The following is a 23334-nucleotide window of genomic DNA, read 5'->3' on the forward strand; positions in this document are numbered from 1 at the left end:
CTCTCAAGTTGTGTGACTTGTTTAGATAAACAGATGCCAAAAGGTGCATTACATTCAATAACAGATCTGATAAGATATGAGTAAAGGAGAATTAAGACTTCTTTTGATCTAGTGATGATGCCTTTGGAAATTAGACGGGCCAGACAAAAGGTTTTCCGGACTACTGTGGAGACACGATGGCCAAATGATAAAGAATTATAAACAAGAATACCCAGACTCCTGTCAACAGTGTCGTACTGGAGGGGTGCATCTCCTATATGGTAAGTGAAACTGTTTTGTTTACCAAAATGAACCATGCTACATTTTTTACATTTAATTTGAGAAAACTGTCCTTACACCAGTTGTTAACATGGTGTAAGCAGTGTTGGGGCAATTGTGAGTCAGCTGAAGCTCGAGTAATACCACACAATTTTCAGTCATCTGTAAACTTAATTAACCACAGGCCAAAAATGCTGGCCAGAAAGTCTAAGAAATATATGCCAAATAGGAAATGTATGCTACATCATCAACAGGTAAACATGCTTATTTCTTATATTTCTCATATTTGTTTGATCAAAAAATATGTATACATTAACATTTTACTATATGTTGAGCATACTACGAGATTATGGGGCTTGATAGTGAGTTAATAAAATAAGGAACAAAAATCTGGAACCCTCCTTTGAAAAGAAAACTGTGGCACCCTCATTCAGAAGTAATTAGATGCACAGCGTAAACAGGCATGTACCAGCTACCTTAGAAAATACATCCTGACAGACTGTACATTCAAAACCAATTTGGGCTTAAGTATGATATGAGAATCACTGATGAAAAGCTCACAGCAATGCCACTGTTTATAATTCCACATCATTCACAGAATGTACTTTACAAAGGCAAACAACTGGTAAGATGGGATATATGCCTGAATGTGCTTTCCCCATGTGTGACATCCAGCTCAGTGCATATTTGTGGATCAGATATGGGAATGTAATAAAGTATAAAATAATAAGACAGCTATTTCTGTACCTTCAACCACTCCTCTGCCTGCTCTTTGCTCTGCACTGCCAGTACTTGGGTCTCAGTACCAGCCATGGAGAACCGTAGCTCGTGCTTTTTTCGCCGCCCATCTTTTGGCACATATGTGACACTGCAGGCATGAAGAGCCAGTTCCAGATTCGGCTGTACATCTTTTGATCTCTTGTAGCACTGCAAACAACATCAAAGAACCCTGTTAATTAAGTGTAAATCAGTGAACAATATGTTGTACTCTGTCCGTTAAATGTAAACCAGCGATCAAGACGTTGTACCCTGTCTGTTAAATGTAAACCAGTGATCAAGACATTGTACTCTGTTCATTAAATGTAAACAAGTGAACAAGAAGCTGTGCCCTGTTACTTAAATGTAAGTCAGAGAATAAGAAGCTATTACCCTAGTCATCAAATGTAAGTCAGTGAACAAAAGTACCTTATTCATTTTATGCAAGTCAGAGAACAAAATGTCATACCCTGTTCATTAAACAAAAGTCAGTGAACAAAAAGTTGTACCCTAGTCATTAACTAAGTCTGTGAACAAAAAGTTGTACTTTATTCATTAAATTTAAGTTACCTTATTCATTAAATTTAAGTCTGTGAACAAAATATTGTACCTAAGTCATTAAATGTAAGTCAGTGACCAAAAAGTTGTACCCAAATCATTAAATGTAAGTCAGCAAATGAGAAGTTTAAATGTGTTTTGCTAAACTCTAGAAAAGTATCCCCACAAAAGCAAAAACCCTGACAAACTCAACAGTTTTAAACCACTGCTTAAACATCTTAGTCAGTCCTGGTCCTGCACATGCTCATTCCAAGTTTGAGACTTTGTGTTCACTGTATGATACTCTCCTTAAACAGAATACAATCAACCTCTCAATGAAATGACAAAACTATTTTTATACATAACTTCTGCATGTACAATCCACTAAGTTGCTTTCTCTTTGGTAACTTCCACATCTGTAAAATCTTAGAATGTATAAATGTAACTACCGTTCAGGTATAAATTTAAATAGAAATGTAACTGCTCTGTGTTTAACTGGAACTTAAAGTATAATGCAATGTAAGCAAATGGAGCTTTTCTACCCGGGCTTCCACTGAAAATGGATTATTACTCATTCAGACCTTCCCAGTAAACAAAGACACATAAATAAATAAGGCAGCAAATGAGAAGTTGTAGCCTATTACTTAAATGTAAATCAGTGAACCAGAATTTGTATACTGTTTAGAAGTGCAATTAACTTAGGTTATTATATGCAATTTCTCCAAGTCCCACATAGGATTATAGGAGGTTACTAGGCTAATAATGTTAGGGCCCTTACAAGCCCAGAAAGGTTTTACCCTTATTTCCATGATCAACACCTACCACCCCTCTCCAAGAGGGACATAGGTGGAACCCCTGGGGTGAACGTACGGTTACCCATCCAATCACCCAGATTGTGTATGAAGGGGGCCAATGAAGTGCTGTACTTGACGTGAAGCGGGAGTCTGTTCCAAAGTTGTGGTAACCTCTGGGAGACAAAGCTATCCTTCCAGCAGGTTCTATTGCCACATACCAGGTAAAGGCCATTAGAGTGAGTAACCCATGCAACATTTGACTTACGGATAGGCAGCATTTTTCATAAAGCAAGGTCAAAGTTTGCCTTATATACAAGGCAGAAACCACCTCTGAGCAGTCTGTATGAAACAGAATAAAGTGACAGTGATTTCAGATGGTCCTCATAGGACAGATGCTGAAGACCTTAAATTTTTCCTTGTGAGGAAGCTTTGTGGTCTCTCCAATTGCTGTAGGTGCTTGTAAAGGTACATACCAAAAAGGGCACTGTACTCAATTACTGGCCTGATAAGGGAAGAGTACACAGAGGTTATAACTTCTTTTTTTCTGGAGGCAATGCCCTTACTTTTGAGATGAGCAATATAGAATGTCCTTCTTACCACTGTAGAGACATGGTGATCAAAGGTAAGGTTGTTGTCAACCTGTGTGCCCAGGTCTCTCATTACTAAGTGCGTATTTAGGGGTTGTTAATGATGTGGTACTTAGCAAGAACATCCCTCTTACCAAAAGTGATGATAATACATTTTTTGCATCGAGTTTAAGGCCACGACTTTGGCACCAGTCATTTGTTGGTGTAAGACCCTCTTGTAAGATGTTGACATCGTTTGGAGATTCTATGACCTCTCCCAGTTTGTAGTCATCAGCAAACGTTATCAGCAACAGACCTTTAGTTTTAGCTTGCACTTTGGAGAAATAGATTCCAAACAGTAATGGTCCCAGGACTGATCTCTGGAACACCACTGGTTACAGGTTTGCTGTTGGAGATGAATTCCACTATTTTGACTACATAGGTGAGCCAGTTAGTGACCCATCTAATGACATATGGGTTGATGCTTAGCTGGGTGATTTTGTCAATTATGCGCAAGTAGGGGACAGTGTCAAAAGCCTTGGCTAAGCCTAGGTAGGCTGTGCGCACAAATTTCCCCTCATCAAGGGCCTTGGTGACCATCTCGAAGAAGCCCACCAGGTTTAAGAGGCATGACTTCCCTTTGACAAATCCAAATTGAGTAGGGTCACGTGTTTGGAGGTTACCAATATCTTTGCTGATAAGTTCCATGATGATTACCCCCATGGCCTTGCAGATAAGGCTAGTCAGGTTAATAGGTCTATAGTTCCCGGGGTCTGTGGAAAAAACACCTCTGTGTAAGGGGATAACAGTGGCCTTTTTCCATTCAGCTGGGATAAAGCCAGTGGTCAGACTATGACTGAAAACAGTACCCAATGACATTGCTAATTCTTGTTTGAGCCCATGTAGGACGCATCCTGGGATGTTATCAGATCCCACGGATGATGTGTTTTTTACCTTAGAGAGGGCATTCATGACCTGCTCTTTAGAAATACAGGGTAGAGAACAGGTGGTAGGGATGTCTTGGGGTAAGTGTAGTGGGGAAGGGGGAATGAAGTTTTCACAGAATCTGTCAGCTAACAGGTTAGCAATGTCTGCAGACTCACTATATGTGGTATTATTAACTACCAGTTTGGCACAAATCTGAGCCTTTCCTTTTAGGTTACAGATGTAACTAAAGAATGCCTTATGGTTGTCCTTAGTTGAGGAAGCTAATTTGGATTCATAGTTACCTCTGGAGGACTTCACAAAGAGTCTTGTTTGTTTAAGCTGAGGAGGGAGTGTTTCCAGTTTAGGCTCACTCCCTTTTACTCTTAGACAGCAATTTCTTTCTCTTATTGTAAACCCTGTTAATGGCAGTTGTTCACCAGACAGGTTTGCTCTTCCTCAAGGAGCTTGTTTTGGTCCTATCAGGTATGGCCGCATCAATGCAGTTGTTCAGGTGTGTGTAGCATTTGTGTAGAACTCAGCATAGTTGCAAGTTCTATCTGAGGGAGGAGGTGCAGTGAAGCTATTTATACCATCCTGTAAGAGGTTACAATCTGTTTTGGAGAAGTTTTTTTATTTAGTTTGTGCTACTACAGTTGTGATAGTAACTTCGAATAAGACTGATTTGTGGTCAGATCTCACCAGGGAGGAGCTCAAAATGGGGGTGCTACAGTGGTCCCTCCATACTGGTAAGCACCAGACCCAGGATGTTGGCACCCCTTGTGGGGGTGTCATCTACCTTGTTCAGGGCAATGGAGTTAATGAAGTCGAGGAACCTTTGGACAAGTGAGTCTCCACATGAGCAGTTTCCCCATTCAATGGATGGGTAGTTAAAGTTGGACAAAACCATGGTGCTCGGATGTATCTTGATAGACTGAAGTAGATCCAAATAGGCAGTGTGGGTGTCCTGTTTCATGGAGGAGGTCCTGTAGCTGGCAATGATGAATAGGTGTCCTACCAACAGTTAACTGCACCTGAAGTATCATCAGGAAATCATGCTGTCTAACCAGTCTGGAGGTGTACTTATCTTTAATGAATATTGATACACTGCCTCCTTTAGTTTTCACGCCTTCAGTTTGTGGTCTGAATGTGTGGAAGGAGGTGTAGCCTGATATGGCTGGGGTGCTCTCCACAGCCTTGAAACAGGTCTCTGTGACTGCACAAATGTCTATGTCTTCCTAGGTGAGGACTGCTTCCAGTGAATGCAGTTTTGTGTTAAGACTCCTAGCGTTTAGCAGCAAAACCTTTAGATTGTTCTTAGATGGAGTTCTTACACTGGGGAATTTTGTCCTTGAGACACTGCCTAAAAAAGGCACTATACGAGTGGCAAGAGCTTTGACCAGTATCCAAAATCCCAGGGGTGACAGATGAAGACCATCTCTGGCAAAGCACTGAGGTCTGTCGATCATGTCATCCCAGGCTGACAGATACTGTATCCCCTTGGAATGACACCAGAAGCTAAGCCAATTATTGAAGTCAATCATTTTCTGTTTGTATTGAAGCTTCATACTAGGTGAAGGTAAAATGCTGCTTAAGGCTAGGGACATACCTGCCTGAGACACCTAGTCTGAGAGCTCAGTCATGTCTCTCTTCATATAGTCCAGAGAGGTACATCTCAAGTTGTTCACACCAACATGGACTATGATGGAGTCATAACAGTACATGTTGTTGAGAGACCTGAGTGCCTGTGTAATATGGCGTATCCTGGGACCTGAGACAACCGTGACCTTCTCCTTACCCATCCTAGTGAGGGAGACATCCGTGTGTGTCTCACAATGGAATCACCTATGAGTAATATGTTTGGTTTTGTTTTTTGCCTTAAGAGCTTGACAGGTGAGACACTGGTATGTGAGCTATTATGCATATTGTGTTCTGCAGAGGAAGTATTATGTGTAGCGTGTTAATGTTTGGGAGGTGTCTGGTGTTTAGGTATGTTTCTACTGAGGACTTCCGCATACGTAGGAATGTGGGGTATGGGTTTGGGTGGAGTAAGAGGTGAGGTGCATGGTGACGACCCACTCATTGTCACATGTACTGACTGGTGTGTGAGACAGCATGGATTTGAGGTTCTTAGTACAGTTGAATCTCTCACATGTTGAGTTTGAATGCACTTTAGAACACATATTTTGTGGTAAACCATAAATTTATTTCACTCTATCCATTCTGGCAATGGTTAGGTTTACAAATTCCTTAAATCGACTGAGGTAGACATGTTGCTTTTTCTTCTACAAGGAAATTCACCTGAGTAAAGTACACACTCGTACTGAAGACATCATTGGTTGGCAGCGTTGCCTTAATGGCTGGATACCAAGCAAAGTGACATGAAAATGAGGAACTGGTTCACAATGCAGCTTTTAACTCAGAGGCAGCTGACTGTACTGATATACTACTCAAACCTTGACAGAGCACCACAGAAGCCTTTGTGTCTACTGATGTTGATTACTGTACATTATTCTTACATGTCATTAAATAGAGGTTGACTTCTCTGCGAAAATTCAGAAAAGATACATTTCATTATACAATATATAAAGTGGAAGGGGTCCATCAGGTGGATCATTTACAGTATGACTGTGACAAATTTATCCTAAATAGTTACTTGGGTCTATATTATAAAGATGAAATGCCAAAAGAGCAAACGCTCTTACATCGACCACAAATAATCGAAGCTGCATAACCTCGAATGGCCACAACAGCGATTTTTTTTCCCAGGGAAAAAAAATCACTGGGCCATTTTCGGGGCTTTGCCATTTCCTCCACTGTGGTGTGATCTCGAAGTCTGTATATTCATGTAGGGTGGGTGTGGCGGGTGAAACTCCCCACTTTATTTTGGGTTTAGATTAGTTTTTTTTTTTTTTTTGGCCTAGCGATTTTTTTTTCCCTGGGGAAAAAAATCACTGTTGTGGCCATTCAGTTTCGATTATTTGTGGTCGATGTAACAGCGTTCGCTCTGATGTTTCATCTTTATAATACAGACCTGGTTACTTAAGAATAAAACTATGGTCAGGCATTGTATGTGACTTATCTTGCCTGGGAAAACAGCAAGAAGGACAGAGACCATATCTGTGTTATGGATATGAGCCAACATACTCAAAAAATGTACTACAAAGACTGGACAATTTAAAGTACTGTATACAGTTTCAAAGTACAATTATATGTCAAGGATCTTACTAACATTAGAGTTGAGCAATAATTATGACACTGAGTGCTCTGGTGAGAAGACACAAAAAATATTTTGCATGTATAAATCTATTCTGGTATTCCTTTGCAGACCATTGTTAGTGCTTTCTGCCAAGCTTTCTACAAGATCTTAGCCAATGTATTTGTAGTACAGTTCTTGATGGAGAAGGACCAAAGGCAAACCCATCTTTGTATGAAGCTTTGTCATGCCCACTGCAGGAATAGTTCTGAATGTAAAACATTTGCCAGTAACAATCTTTGGCACAGAAGCTGTAACAATGTCCAGGGTCTCTGTGTCTGTCATGGCCAATGTCAGAGGGGGACAGGGAGGATTCCAGGTAAGGGTCAACACCAGTGGCTGGGCTGGGGGCAGTAGCAGGTATACACCTGTGAACTTCTATGCTAAAATCAGAATATTTTTGACCATAGCTTCCCGCTATTTAGCCACGTCCTCCTAGCGGATGGAATGAGAAGAAGCACCCTCAGCTGGAATGGACCGTTTCTTGAGGTGGCCCAACAAATTGTCATAGCATCACTTTGCACGTTACTTAGTTAATCGCTCAGCAACCCGGGCACTCTGAGGTGCTGTGTATGTTTCTGGGGAAATACTGACAGCAGGACTAGTCATCACTTGCAGGGCTTGAAGAGGAGTTTCAGTGTGCTACCAACAAATACTGGCCACAGGGGTGCACACTGAAAGACAAATGGGTAAAAGGAAAACTGTCAAAAAACACCAGAAATTCAGAAAAAGAGTTGGTGTTAGCCTTCATTTGACTGATTAAGCTTTTCCCTTAGAGACTGAACAAGGTGCAGTACAGAAATACTGAAACAATGGCTGCAGAGTACCATGACAGCAGTCTGGAAGACGGAATGACCAGACTGAAGAGTTTCAGGTGCTGGGTGGACTAACTGCCTGTGGCATACAGTCCTGTAGCCTAAGATGGGTTATTACAAAAGTTATGTACATAACACAACAATAGATCTGGGTGATTGATGCCTATCCTCCTCAACTAAAGGACCTTAGTCACAGGAAGTCAGCTAGGCAGAAAAGTTTTTTCCAGACTTCCAGCCTCTCTCTCACAGCAAAAGACAAACTGCAATTAACAAAAAACTCATATAGAGAAATGATAATAATCCCTCCCAGTCCTCTAATTCACGGTGGGGCTGCTGATGAGTGGGGGTATTAAAAAGGAAGAACCTAGATTACCAAGAATGTTGCTATAGTAATTTCATAACTTTTGCAGCTGCAATAATCTTGTCCATGATCTTCACCAACAAACCAGAATCTCATGCTCTTGCTCCTAGATGGCATCATGAATGAATCCCACAGAAACTCTGAAGACAGAGACAGACCTGGACATCATAGCCATCTTACAGGGTCTAGTAAAAGTATTAAGAGAAGCCCAAGTTACAGCTGCACAAATTTCCTCCAATTAAATATTCATGAAAAAGGCCTGAGAAGAGGCCATTGCTTTGGTAAAATGGGCTGCAGGATTGCCAAGTAATGCTCTGTCATACTGATCCTAAAAGAATTTTATGAACTAGGAATATTTCCTGAATAAAGTCATTTTAGAGACTTTGGACTCCAGTTTCCAGAGGTATAGAACACAACAGATAAGAGGTCTTTCCTGACACAGATTCATAACTGCCTACAAACATATGACGTGTGTAACAGACATTCAGTCACATTAACCTGAAAATAAACACAGGTAAATTAATATACTTGGATGACCTTAACGAATGACAGATAAGAACTGTGTACTCTCAATGAAAACTGGATACCATTAAAGATTAATTTTAATAGAACTATAACTCAAATCCATGTCAAACATATATTTAAGCACTCCAATACAGATGACACTGAAACAGTGCAGGTATTTAAATGTCTACAAGAAGTTCAAAATGAGAAAATAAAATATTTTCCTAGCAGATGGCCTCTGTGTAAAAGCAATGATATGACCAACCCTAGGAGGACACACCGTGCCCCTAGTTTTCAGTGGAACTGGATAAACTAAGCGGCCAAGTGGAGGGAATGAATGCTAAGCTCAGGCTTGCTGGAGAGATGAACAGTCCCAGATACCTTCAGACATAAAGGCTTGTCCACGAGATGAGGCCACAACACTGAACCTGATCCACCGTGTGGCCAAAACAAGGCTATCTGAAGGGTTTTGATCTTGCATTGGCTCATTTTCTGGAAGAACTTGAGGATTAGGGAAAAAGGATACAAAATGGCTGAGTCCAGTAAAACATCTTCTGCCTTTCAAAAGAACTTCATGTGATTTACGGCCATGTACAAGATGACAGCATTTCTACCATATGCAAAGAAAAGCACAAGAGGCAGCCAATATCCCCAGCACAGTATAAACATCTACAAGAAATCTCTCTCTCCCTCTTAGTCTTCTGGTAGTGGATGAATAAATTCCTGGACCACATTGCTCAAAACCAGCATGCTGTGATATCAAGATGTCCATCTAAGTACTCCCACAGGATAAGGGCAACACTATGATATGGTAACTGGTCCTCAGAACAACTGAAATCCACAGTACCTCTAAAACAAGTGCCAAACAATAGCTGAATACTAAACTTATTATCTAAATTAGGAAATCTCAGAAGGACAAGTGAGGATGCAGGGGTGAACAATGGTTTATTTTTTATCCAAAAAATGGCAAGATGTATGCACAGAGTGGTACACTTTCTTATCACTAATAACTTGGCTATGGTTTCACAAGAAAATTCATACCCTTGACACTAAGTATACGCTATCAGTTGTATAATGTGAGTTCTCCTCCCACTGTCAAACCATGCATCTAATTACAGTTATATCCAGATCCTTGTATCCCCTTACCAGCACATTTATTGGGACCCAAATCCCCAGTGCTGTCCCACAGATCCAGTACGGACACCTTTGTCCCACAGACCTAACAGTTGCTTCCAAATACTTGCCTTGTACACTAGTTAACACAGGTACACACTTAGAAAGATAAGCACAATACTTCAATATGTTGTTGTGAAGCATACCGCAACAGTGAACATTATACCTTTCAGGATATGTACATACATATCCTTGCTACTACAGCACTCGTTTGGTTGTACATATTAACAAACTCTGCAAACACGACTGTTTGCAAGGATTATTACACAAGTGCATAACCTTTTTTTCACAAATGGATCTTTGAAAGAGTGGTGTTAGTGTGAATTTCTGAATGGCATATGTCCAACCCTCCAAGATGCCTTAGTACAGCCATGCTAACTAGCATACTCTGTGCCTTCTGCTACCTTTTGTTGTACTGACATTCCACATCATTACAAAGTACAAAGATATGATGTGTATTTTAAGCAGCTGGCACTCTATTATGAGGTGGGTATATTACCTGTTGTATAGAAGGGCTCTACAATTAGGAATATGAAAAATGGATTTCTGTATATGGACTATATCCTTCAGATTTTACAGAGTCTTCAGCACAAAAGAGCCTGCGTCACCTCTTCCATAGTGTACGTGTGTTCTATACATCATTTCTGTCCCACACTAGCTATGGTTTGCAAGCATTTGTTTGCATGCACCATTAAGTATATATTAGAACCATTACACACGAGTAGCCCCATGACAGGCACCAGAAAATCTAGAGCTATTAGCCTTGCATCTGTAAGGATAAGCACAGCACAGTTGCTGAGCTGATAAACAATGATATGTGTAACCTACAAACCCTGGACCTAAACCAATCTCCATTTGTAAGAGGCAGGATGTCCAGGTAAACCTAGTCCCGTGGTAGCCACAGTAGTTTCACCAGTGGAGTTCCACAGGGCTCTGCCCTAGGCTCCTGCTGGTTGGCATCTACTTCATAGGAATGAAAGCAGATTTCAAGGGACTGCTGCTAACCAACCTTGCTGATAACAGCAAGCTGAGTGGGACTTACATAGAATGAGTTGGTCCAAAGGGGATTTGAAAGTCAATGACTCAGCTTAAATGGCACAAAAATGTAGTACAGCTACCTTTGGGAATGACATACCTCCTACTCATATTGCATGCACCCCTCTTAAAACAGAATTATATGAGACTTAGGGACTTCTGTTGACAACAGCCTTTCTTTAGATCACCATGTCTGGTGGTGGTTAAGAAATCCTTCTACCTTGTTCATCTAACCTGAAAGGATATCCCCACTAAGTCTCATGCAGTCCCTTTACCCCTCCCCCCTTAAAAGATCTATCCTGAAATTCAATAATCCTTTTGAAATGTATCTCACAAAGCACCTTGACCAGCCTTAAAGACTCTCAAACATTTCTGAACAACATTTCTGTGCTACATACCTATGACAAACAGGCAGACTAGAAGCTCTGTTCCCTCTACTTCTTACAGACTTCTAATGGGTGGTCTCTGTTTAGTACTAAAGATTCCTAACCTTTTTAATCTCATCCACCATTCCAAAACCAACGGTCTGTCTAACACTCATGGAAAAGTTCTCAACCTCCACCATAAGACCAACAATACCCGTGTGTGTGACACATTTACAATCTGGTGCATTACTTGCTTTTTGGATAAACTTCCTTTTCATGTTAAGCAAAGTAGCAACCTATCGACTTTTAAAGCTAAACTTGCCAACTGGATGGGAGATTGCAAATTCATGCCAGGGGATATGTGGAAATGACTTTCTTTCCAGGAGTAACTAATATACCTTCAATATCAAGCGATGTTAAGATGGATACATTTCTTGATGGCCATACAAACTCAAGCTCAGTATGACCATACAGACCTGTATGTCTCACTTCCTCTTATAGTCTGTTTATGTTCATGATGGCACTACTACAACCTTCTTCACTGACTTGGCTTGTGTGTACTAACAGAGAATCTTAGTACTGGACTGAGCGAGAGCTGATTTTTAGGCGGCTGTTGTCTATTTGACTGGAACAGGGGTATTCAACTTTGCCAAATGACACAATCCTGCATTTTGTGCTATTTAGTTTGAGGCCATGGTCCAAGCACCATTTGTTAACATGAGTTAAGATTCTCCTGAAGAATATGAAGGTCATCTGGAGTATTTACATGAGAGCTCCAACTCCACAGTCATCAATAAACTTCTTCAGTCACAGGCTTTTGGTGTCTGCCTTAATGTCACAGAAGTAGATACTGAAAATGAGTGGAGCTAGGGCCAATCCCTGAGGGATACTGCTGGTAATTATTCTTTTATTTGAGAGAATGCCTGCAACACAGACACTGGGTTCAGTCAGTCAGCCAGTTTACTATCCAGCAGGTAACATAGAGGGTTACATTTAACTGGATTAGCTTACGAACACTGTCTGCTTGGTGGAATGTTATTGAAGGCTTTGGCCAATGCCAGGTATGCCACATGAACTTATTTGTCTTAGTTTAATCTCTTAGTGACTTATTCAAAAAAGTCACCAGCTTTAACAGGCTTGATCTGCCTTTAACAAACCAATATTGGTTATAGACAAGGATTTAAAATCTGACTTTGTCCTTGTTTATGTGCTCCATTGCCTTACAGATAAAGCTGGTGAGGCTTATAGATCTATAGCTGCCCGGGACAGTCATTTGTTAACTTTTGTGAAGTGCAACGACTACAGCAGTTGAACATACTTCTAGCAAAAAGCCAGTGTAGATGCTGAGCCTGGAAAGACGTAGTAAAATTGGTTAACATGAAACAAGCTTATTAAAGTCTTTGTAGAAATCTGAAGGAATTCAGATAAAAAGAAAGATGGGTCTATTTTTTCACTTGCTATGCAATAGGTTAACTGGGAAAATTGAGAATAACATGCAGAAGAAACTCAATTTTGTTGTAAGCAGAGCCTTGCATTTCAAATGCAATGGGTCTCAAACCACTGAACACATCCGGAAACACCTACAATCCAAACATTTACCAATTCACAGAATTCAGAAAATCAAAAAAGACACAGCAGGGACTTAGACAGGGAACTAACTGTGTTTTTTTATGTCTACAGGACATAAAGTTTACTCTTACAGTCATTATGGAGACAGGCTCATAAAACCTATAAACAACAGTGCGTCAGACATCAAGGCAAAGTATCCCTACTGAAACAATTTTCTTCTGTAATTTTCTTTGGTGCCCATGTCATTAGCTTTATGTGGGGAGTATACTGATACCATTTAAGAACCCAAGAACACACTGAAAATGTACTACATGGTAGAATGGTTACAACTGTTAGGCTAAATTGCAGTAAATTTGAAGAAGGAAAGAGTTCTGTTAAGAGCGCTCATCAAATCTGAAGATCTTCAGAAGCAGCTTAGTAAGGCAACACAGTAAACTGGATCTGCTATTTAGGAAGGGCTTATGTGATTACAAACTGTCATCATTTATTCCGCAAAAGCTACACCCACTGTATGTGGACTAAAGCCAATGACCAATCACCTTGGTTCCTATCCTTAATGACCAATGATTCTGGTTCTCATCCTTAAACTGAACCAATCAGTATTCATGCAAAAAATCTTTACAGACAGGTTCAAGGGGGTGAGATATTAAACTCAGATTGGACCATCTCTTATCATGGAGACATGACCTGTAAACCACTCTGTCTTGAGCCATCAAAGAGTGTTTAGTTAGAGTAAGAGGGATCTTACATGAAAGATGTACTAACAACAACAACAAAAGGGGGACATCATCAACATGGAAGGTTTCACAACTGTCAGAAAGCATTCACTGTTTACTCTCCTTAAATCTGTTTGAGTAAACAAAACCAAGGACTAGCTACATCCTTCAAGTTAAAGTTTCATCTGAGGCAGAAAGTGCCTTCAAATCAGGAAGTGATCATATTTTGAGGAAATGCAGATATCTAATGTCCATCTTGGCAAGCAGCATAGAACATCTTTGAGAACATTCTTTATCTTGAGGTTAAATAGTAGCACAAAGTGAATCCTGTATTCCAGGGCTCCCTACCAGAACTTTAATGTTTACTTCCAAAGGAAGTAGTATTTGATGCCCCCATGTTGCTTCACATCTGACCTGGATATGAAAGAAATGGCTTCAGGAAGTGGTCTAGGTATCATACAGCATTCAAAGTTTCATTAACACCCAGCACTTTTACATACCAGACCTTTCCCAGGGTGTACCTTCATCACACAGTGATTCAAACAGGCATCACAGCCAAATAAGGAGACATTTGAAGAAAATAATGTTTCTGGGTTCAGTGTCAAGAAGGAAACATAATTTGCAGGTTTACTGGAAAAATTCTCAAGTCAAGGATTGGGGCAGCAGTCTAATAATAAATGCACACTATTCTGGCATGCCATTCGAAAGATGGTGGATCACTTGCGTAATCAAACATACCAAAGACATGGGAGAGATGCACTATGGCAACAGCATCAGCAACACAACTAATCTGTTAGCTTGGATTCTGTGTAGTTTTTTTTTTCTTCTTTAGTTTTGAGACATGTTGTCATGGAAAGAAGCTCTTGCTTCCAAGCACAGTGGCAACAAATCCCTGCTCAGGACAGAGACAAGGACTGCTAATTAAAATGTTCTGTAGAACAATTACAGTCTTAACTTACTCCATCTGATGGAAATGCCTACACTGTCAAACTAAGACGGCATATATCAAAGTTCTTTAATCAAGGAGATCTGAAAAAGCCCTAACAATCAACTGTCAAGATAAGTGAAGAAACACCAAGTACTCCTTCAACTGAAGCTCCCTCCACCCCTCGGGATGAAGACAGACCATTATGAATGTGGATAATATGTACTAGACTTCCAAGATGAGAACTGCCTGGCATATGACCATCCCGAAATTCATGTAGTCAATGTATTAACTGAAGTCAGTCAAGGCTAAGATGGGTCTGAATATTTTTTCTTTAGGACAACATAAGCAGAGTTAACAGCCCAGCCCCACCTTCACCACTAGAAGTTTTTTTACATGTTTCAGTACTTTCTTTAGCAGTATTGCTTGGTCCTAATCCAGAAGGTTAAGAAAGGAAAAATCAAACAGTTATGTGGGACAAGGGATGAGAGTGACTTCCATAATTTGTCCAACAATTTTGGATCAGATCTAAAAATAAGATATATGTGAATGCTTCCAATAAACCTACGTATAGATATAAACATGTAAATAAAATGTAATCTCACTATGTTGGGAATATACTACTTTGCAAACAAACAGAAACCAATCTTATTTCTCTCATGTCAAGTAAAAGATTAAGTTTGCTTCGCTCAGAAACCTGATACAAAGTTTTATCGAATGTATGTTATATAAATACCTCACAACCTTTGTATATTCATATAGAAACATTATTGTTTGTGATAAATTTTGAGATAAACTGCTTTACAGCTAGCAACTGTTGAAAATTCTTCACTGAAAAATGTTCTTTTCATGGTAATTTATGATGCAACTACTCGGTAACCCACTTTTGCTCATGATGATCAGTGATGTAACTGCTTGTAATTCCATGTGTTCTTGTACTCAGGTCATGGCCAAAAAGGCTCCTATAACCAGCCCACCTAATCAGTTAACCATGTCCAATTAAATAAATTAACATAACATAATGTAACATAACATCACATAGATTAGCCATAAGATTAGTTCACCTCCATAGTTACTAAAGTACATATAAATAAAAAACATAGCACAGCACAAATATCACAGGGAAACCCAGCATAACATTAATGTAGCATAGTGAGACTACATTTTACATAACATTGTGCAACACAGTATACCACAGAATAGCATAACATAACATAGGTCATCAATTACACTGCCTCACAGTAGCCTGTCTTGATCCAGTACAGGTCCAAATAATGTGTTATCCATTTAAAGCATCAGCTTAGTAATCAATCGGTCGCAGTGTTTGTAATTTGAGCAGAGTTTAATCAAACTGCTGATCATTCACATGATAGACAATTCTTATCTTGCATGTGTATCTCTATATGTTCTACTTGCACACATTTCTGCCAGTTGTGCTACCCTCCTAGACTAGACTTCATTTGTTCCCCTGTATTTGGTATCTGCAACACAGTGACAACAGCCATCCAGACGGCCCTTAACTCCACCAGCCACAAGGGCAGATTGTGCCCTTTCTGGCACCCTGGCAATGAGGGAGTATGTTAAACATCATAACCCCTCCAATGGGTCAGGGACAAGTACACTAAGCAAGAACATGACACACTGTAAAGCAGAAGCCAGATGGTGACCAGTATGTGCTCCTGTGCATCCTCAGTGAGGGCTGCCACATATTAAGCTTGGTGACTGAAAACCTGCTCCATAACTGTTCCCCGTGTCACTGCCCCAACTCTGATAGGTTGTACTATTAGAGGGCCCCATTCTACCTCCCCCAAGACTTGGCATGCACATACTCCTGATGCTAACACCAACAGACACCTGAATAGGTAATTACATCTGGGTCAGCTGAGTGGTAGCAAGGGCTTTAATCTTCTACACCAATGGACCTGACTCATCTTTCATGTGCTTGACATGCACACAGTGGTGTTTCCCTCTTATTTTACTCTGCTAGTTGCACAGATCATGGCATGAAAGAATCTGTATGGTCAGTTGGTTACATAATTACCTCCATCTATAATTCCAGAGAATGACAGAAATGGTTGGTTTGTATTTTAGAGGCAACTGTAGTAATGGTGTTCCATGTGACTGCCTAAAGACCTTCCACTCATTCAATCCTTATCCTCTGACTGAACTGCAAACAAGTCAGGACTGCTGAGGAGGCTGGGTGGATGAATGGAGGGAAATGTCCCAGCAGTTAACTAAAACTTGGGGACAGGGATATACTGATGAATGGCTGCCCTTTTATTCTGAGGATGAAGTCTCTGGTAGTACACTGGCACTGTTTTTTCAGGTTACATGGTGGAAAAGAGGTGCAAAACAGCACAGACTGTCTGAGTTGGTTTACTAAAAGAAACAAAAACATTTCCTGAATGGAATATCCACTAGATACTGTCTCAGCTTAACATGCACAGAGAAGACAAGAAGATAAACCAACCTTCCAAGATACCAGGTCTATATTAATCCACAAAAGACGTAGTCATCGAATATGTCTTCAGCGAACAGCAGCCACCAAAATTCACTTCTGTGAACCACAGAATTTGTCCCATGGTTTGCAAACACTTGCCCACCAACCGACCGGAACACACAACAGACAAAATCAAATCCACCCAAGTGGGGGGCTTCACCCCCACACCCCCCAACATGGGGGAGGCTGCGCCATCAGGAACGTCTAGAGGTGAATCATGCAGAATGCATAACTGCAGGACACAGGGCTAACAATTTAGGCTTGAAGGCTCTTTTTCCATATCTCCATAATAAGCATGAGCATTACAGAGTGTATGGGATGAAAATGAAAGCTAGGTGGTGATGTATTTTTATTTGGGTTGGACAAATAAAATAAAACTTAATGTCTGTTAGAAGGACTAAAAAGCCAGGATCAGATTAACATAAGGGGTACACTTTTTAAAGGTGCTGTTGTGATTTTATCAACTACAAGCAAGCCTAAAAGGTGGAATTACTAAAGACAATCACAAGTAGAGGAGTGACCCTAGAATTCACACACATTTCCAAGACTATTCATTAGTGAGGGGCGTGGCTGGGAAAGCCCATACATGGATTAATGAATCACACAGAAAGCTTTTCCAAATGTAGGATCCTCCTCAAAAGAGAGACTGGAAAGGAGGATAAATAATCAGAAGTTCATCTCCAAAGGGAGGAGGTAGAGTTTTGACTCCTCAATTTAAGTAATAAACAATGATTCAAAGAGATGTGAGGGGAAGTTGTTTTTTTCTCAAACTGACAAATTTCTGGCAAAAGCTACTTTTCTGTCAAGCTTGTGCAGGTAAGTCCATTAGAAAGATCAGTATGATGAACAGGAAGTGCAGTAGTGAAGTGAAGGTCAAAATTTCAATGATAAACATAGTGACAGACTGCCTAAAGGAAAAATAAAATTCTTGAGCATACTCTACGAACTGTTGAAGGAAATCCAGAATTTCAGAGGTAGAAAGAATATAGAGTTCATTGCTGGTGACTGCATGCCTTAGTCCAGGTCTAGGGAAGTCAGTATGGGCCATTAACCATGCCTCTCAACTGTACAAAATTTTGCAGAATGTCCAGATTTTTGCCTTGTATTTTTTGGACAATCTCTGAGAATTGAAATTACTAAATAATGACATACATTTGAGTTTCAGACTTTATATCCTTCAAAAAGGCACTCTAACACAAATCTTGTTATTCTAGCAAGTTTGTAAGAGCAATATTTAAAATCTGTCCCCCATTTCTGAGCCTTTGTCCTACCATTATTTTAGGCTTTGTCCAGATTTCTTTCGCTAAAAGGTTGAGAGGTCGGGCAGTTGGGGACATGGATATCAGAGATGCAAATGGTCGGTAATTTTAATAAGTCAAATTCTTTCTTACAAAAAGACCTTACCAGCTGGACCTATGCCAGAAACCATGTTGATGGAAGCCCTGAATGTTCCGGAATTTATGGATAAAAGGGTAAAGAACACATTCAATCTAAAGTTGAGCTGGAGGAATATACAGGGATAAATCATCAACAAAGAATATGCTAAAAGGTATTTTTTTTTTTTTTTTGCTATTGCTAGCATAAAATGAGAATTATTAGAGCAAGCAACTATTTTCTTTTGGGATTAACAGTGCTGAATTAAATGCAAAAAAAAATCCTGAACATAATTCTTAATATTCTTAAAAGTCTGTTTCAACAGTGCTGCCACAGTGAAAAAGGAGATTTATCAGCTAATTAATCATGCACATGTAGTGCCTTCTTGAAGCTTAGTTTTCCCAAAAAGCAGATGTGTTTTGCTCAGTTTGTCATTCCACACTCCCAAAGGACTTGTGGAAAATACGAATAACTCTCAGATTTAGTTAGAAGGAAAATGTGTGCCTGTTTGATGTGGTGCAATCTTCTGGACATTTGAAGTGGGCTGGCCTGCTCGGTGCAGATCACAAAACTAAATGTTTCACTCTGCCTTTTCCTTCACCGAATTTAAGTTGCTGAGCTCTCAGAGCATGGCTTTAGGTTTAAGTCACACTGCATCCGCTATGTACATTCCAGTACCTATAAGCCTCGTCTTCCTCAAAAGATTGCCTCTTAGTACCTGAACAGCATACCTATGGTTATCACTCCAACTATACATTGATACTCACAACAGCAGAATATCATTAGCTTCGGGACTCATAGTTTCACCTACCTGATAATTCTACAGACAGGACAGCATGACAGCAACATTGTCTATCTTTGACCCTAGCATACGTTCAAGAGTCCCTGTCACACAGCAGTATAATACTCGTATCCTTCCCTCCCTTACTTTCACCAATGACCTGCAATGATCATATGCAACTAGAATAAGAACATACTCAGTTTACCCCAAACTCCTGGTCACACACTGGACCCTAACATGCGGAGCAATGGAAACCACACTCCTGCACCCCACACCTTCACCTTACAATTTGTGGCACCATGACAACAGTGTTAGGTGATCCACTCCTGATTGGTCAGCTATGTGACTTACTGCAAGTCTTTTGGCTTCCATCTAATTTGTTTCAGGTGTTCTATAAGTGTTTGAGTCCCAAGCACTTGAAAACAACCATCTTGACACCAGGGACTTATGCTGCCCCCCACCACATGTTTGAATTTGCATAAAAGTTCAGGCAAGCAGCTGCCGCAGCTTATCTGAACACTTTATTTGAGTTCAAGCGAGGTGGGCGGGAGGGGTTGGGAGTGCAGATTATGGCATCTGTCAGGAAGGTGGATTTAGGTTTAGGAGGGTTTTTGAGGTAGATGGAGTGGGAGGCAGAATTTTAGGTTTAGGAAGTGAGAAGGAAGTCTCAGGGTTAGGGAGCAAGAAGGGAGTCTCAGGGTTAGAAAGCGGGGACAGGTTTAGATTTTTTGAGAGGGAAAGGAGTCTGTGGATTAGAATGTTTGAAGGATGTTTTAGGGATAGAGGTAGAGCTCTGGTAGTGCTATACCATTTTGCAGGATAGGGTGTTGGGAGGGCTAAATCATTACAGGAGATCAGGACTGTGGGATTTGGTGCACTTCCCTTTTCAAACAAATGGAACCGAGTAAGCATGTCTCGAACAAACAGCATGTGAACACATAGTAGACCTAGTTGTTTCTCCTAGCAGGAAAACAGATTAAAGCATGAAAGAAACGGGACTTGAATAATTCTGACTAGCAAGTAAATGAGCACATGGAATGGTACAGTTTCAGAGTTCTTAAACGTTTTTGTTTCCTCCTCTGCTGCCAGGGGAGTGTCTGCTTGTCATCCACTTGCTTATATGGTCTTTTGATTTTCTTACATGTACAATGCACTTTTTTCAAACTGAACAGACATAGGGCTTAACTTCATGCATACACATGAAATATAAAAGTATAACTGCAGTATCAGTTACTGTACAATACAAAATGCAATACAAAGATCAAATACATCTAATGAAACAACCTATTTAGGTGTCACTACAAAGGACATCTTACCAAATTGCCCCCCCCCAAAAAAATGGCTATCAAAAGGGTAACCAATACATTAACTTAGCCTGATGCAATCTTACCATGAGTTTGTTATCCTTAATTACAGTTAGCTGTTTTGCCCACTGTCCAAATCGCTTTTTGCGCAGCAGAAAAGCACAAATCCGACAGTCCTTAACCTGGTTCATGGATGACTCTTCTGATGGCCACTGGTGAGTTAAGCGTTGACCCTTCCCATCTTCTTCCTCTTCATCATACGACTCATAGGAGCTGCTCATGGCATCAGAGTCATTGTCTGTAAGAGGGCATGACATGTCAGTCTTGTAATCATCACTGCTGCATAGATACTGGCAACACACTTTTAAATTACTTCTGAAACCACTGCTCATACTATCTTAAGTACTGTTTCAACATTTTCAAATCAGTTACTACTCAACTAGTAAGTATCTACCAGTATGTAACTGGTCCTGTCCTTTATTCTTTATTACCAGACTATTACTGTTTCAAGTCTACTGTGCCTAAAACTGTGGGCTGGATTCAATAAAGCATACACTAAGTATACACTGTTCTGAAAAACAGACAACACAGACATAAACACCTTCTTCCTCCTAATTTTAGTTTTCCTACTGATATTTTTCCTGCTTTAAATATAGACAGGGATTCATAAAGGTTACCACAAAGTGTAGACTACATGTACACAGTGTAATCTCTCTGAGTGACTAGAAAGCACAAAAGTGAGATAAGAATTTTATTGAATATATATCGTGTAGTACACTTAGTGTAGGCTTTATTGAATGTGTCTTTCTGTGGCTTGTTACTGTGATGTTTGTGTGTGTCCTGCAAATGACTGGTGTCTGGTCCAGAATTAGTTCTCTGTTGCTTCTCAAGATAAGCTCTGCCTGACAAGCAACCCTGAACAGGAAAAACTGGATAAGAGAAAACAAGAAGTTATGTACTCACTATAACGTTCGATGTATGTAGTCCATCTTGCCTCACATTCTTACCCATGGGTTCGGAGCCAAATATCGGCTCCGACTCGGCCAAACTTTTCTAGCTCGAAGTCTTCTATTGGCTGGGCTAAGAAGGTATCCCATGGTGCACTGCTCCATATCACCAGATCTAGTTTGCTGTGAATATTCATTCATATCGCATGCATACACAACATCCAGGTAAAAAGAATAAGCTAAAGGTGAAGGGAACTCTGTAAATAAAAACAGATCCTCCAGGAAGGGGGAAGGTGGGAGGGTAAGTAAGAATGTGAGGCGAGATGGACTGCATAACATCAAACGTTATGGTGAGTACATAACTTCTTGATGTTATGTAGTCCAATCTCGCCTACATTCTTACACGTAGGACAGCGTCCCTAACACCTACATCCTGGGTGGCTCATAGGAAAATACTCCTGAGTACTGTGGAACCAAAGGATGATCTGCCCCTAGATATCACGTCCAATTTGTAATGAGAAACAAATGTGTGAGGAGAAGCCCAAGTAGCTGCAGCACATATATCATCCATCGACAATCTGGCTTGATAGGCTGTAGATGTAGAAACAGCCAGAGTAGAGTGAGCCTTAACCGGAAACAGCAGGTGTTCTCCTCCTGCGGAGTAGACGAAAGAGATGCAACTAGATATCCATCTGGATAGGGTGATTTTGGAGACAGGTGACCCAATTTTGTTTTCTGAAAAGGAGACAAATAGTTGATCAGACTTTTGGATATCTTTTGTTCGGTGCAGATAGAAACGTAACTGTCTGTGTACATCCAACTGATGAAATTTAAATTCTGCCTTGTTTGAAAAATGAGGAAAGAATACAGGCAACTCAATAGATTGATTAAGATTGGATACAGAAGCCACTTTAGGAAGGAAAGAAGGGTTTGGTCTAAGAGAAACCCTGTCCTTATGGAAGATCAAGTATGGAGGTTTGATAGAAAGGGCTTGAATTTCTGAAACTCGCCTGGCTGAAGTGATTGCTATTAAAAAGGCTGTTTTCCAGGTCAAGAATTTCAAATCACAGGTAGCTGCAGGCTCGAAAGGTGGTGAAGTGAGGGCTTGTAGAACAAAATTGAGATCCCAGGGCCTGATAGGTTCGGAGACCTGAAGACGGAGTAATAGAGTACCCTTCAGGAAAGCCTTACAGAGTCTCTGAGCCATGAGACTAGGCTCATTCGCTACATGAAAATTAAATGTCGCTGCCAACTGAACTTTTATGGTAGCTGACGTGGAACCCTGATGGAAAAGCATAGACAAAAACTCCAAGACTGAAGCAATCGGGGCTGTGTAAGGATCAATTCCTTGGGTATGCGCCCAAGTAGAAAACCTCTTCCATTTGTTAGAATAAATCTTCCTAGTAGAGGGCTTATGAGAGGAAGATAAAATGTGAACTACTTCCAATGAAAACTGGTGAAGCCTAACTAATGAAGGAAGTGGAGTAGCGAGGCTGTCAACCGGAGGGTCATCAGAGAGGGGTGGAACTGTCTCGACATGTGTGTCAGTAAATCTGGTTGTGGGTCCAGAATCCAAGGAGTGTCCACAATGTAGGGTTGGAGAAAGGGGAACCAGACTTGATGAGGCCAGTGTGGAACAATCAGAATCATTCTGCTTCCCAAGGACTGTGCTTTCTGAATCACTTTTGACAGCAAGGGAAATGGAAGGAAAGCATAAAGCAGACCGGAGTGCCAATCGTGAACTAGAGCGTCCCTGGGTGACTCCCCCTGTGGGGGGATCAGCGTGAAGTAGCTGCTGCATTTGGCATTGAGGGGGCTGGCAAAAAGGTTGCAGCAAGGCTGACCCCATCTACTGAAGATTTGTTCTGCAACTA

At 40.6% G+C, this 23334-nt stretch overlaps 1 protein-coding gene across 1 annotated transcript in view; it reads right to left on the bottom strand.

The window, feature by feature from the left end:
- The window catches only part of AFAP1L1 (actin filament associated protein 1 like 1), a 507629-nt gene that overhangs the window by 214258 nt on the left and 270037 nt on the right, over positions 1–23334 (bottom strand). Inside the window, exons 7-8 of the mRNA XM_044069203.1 lie at positions 20600–20811; positions 1006–1185 (exon numbers count right to left, since the gene is read on the bottom strand). Of these exons, the coding sequence (XP_043925138.1) occupies positions 1006–1185; positions 20600–20811 (392 nt within the window). The remainder of the gene's footprint in view (positions 1–1005; positions 1186–20599; positions 20812–23334) is intronic.

Source organism: Protopterus annectens, chromosome 4.part0, assembly GCF_019279795.1.
Source record: "Protopterus annectens isolate FY-2018-M chromosome 4.part0, PAN1.0, whole genome shotgun sequence".
NCBI classification, from domain to species: Eukaryota; Metazoa; Chordata; order Ceratodontiformes; family Protopteridae; genus Protopterus; species Protopterus annectens.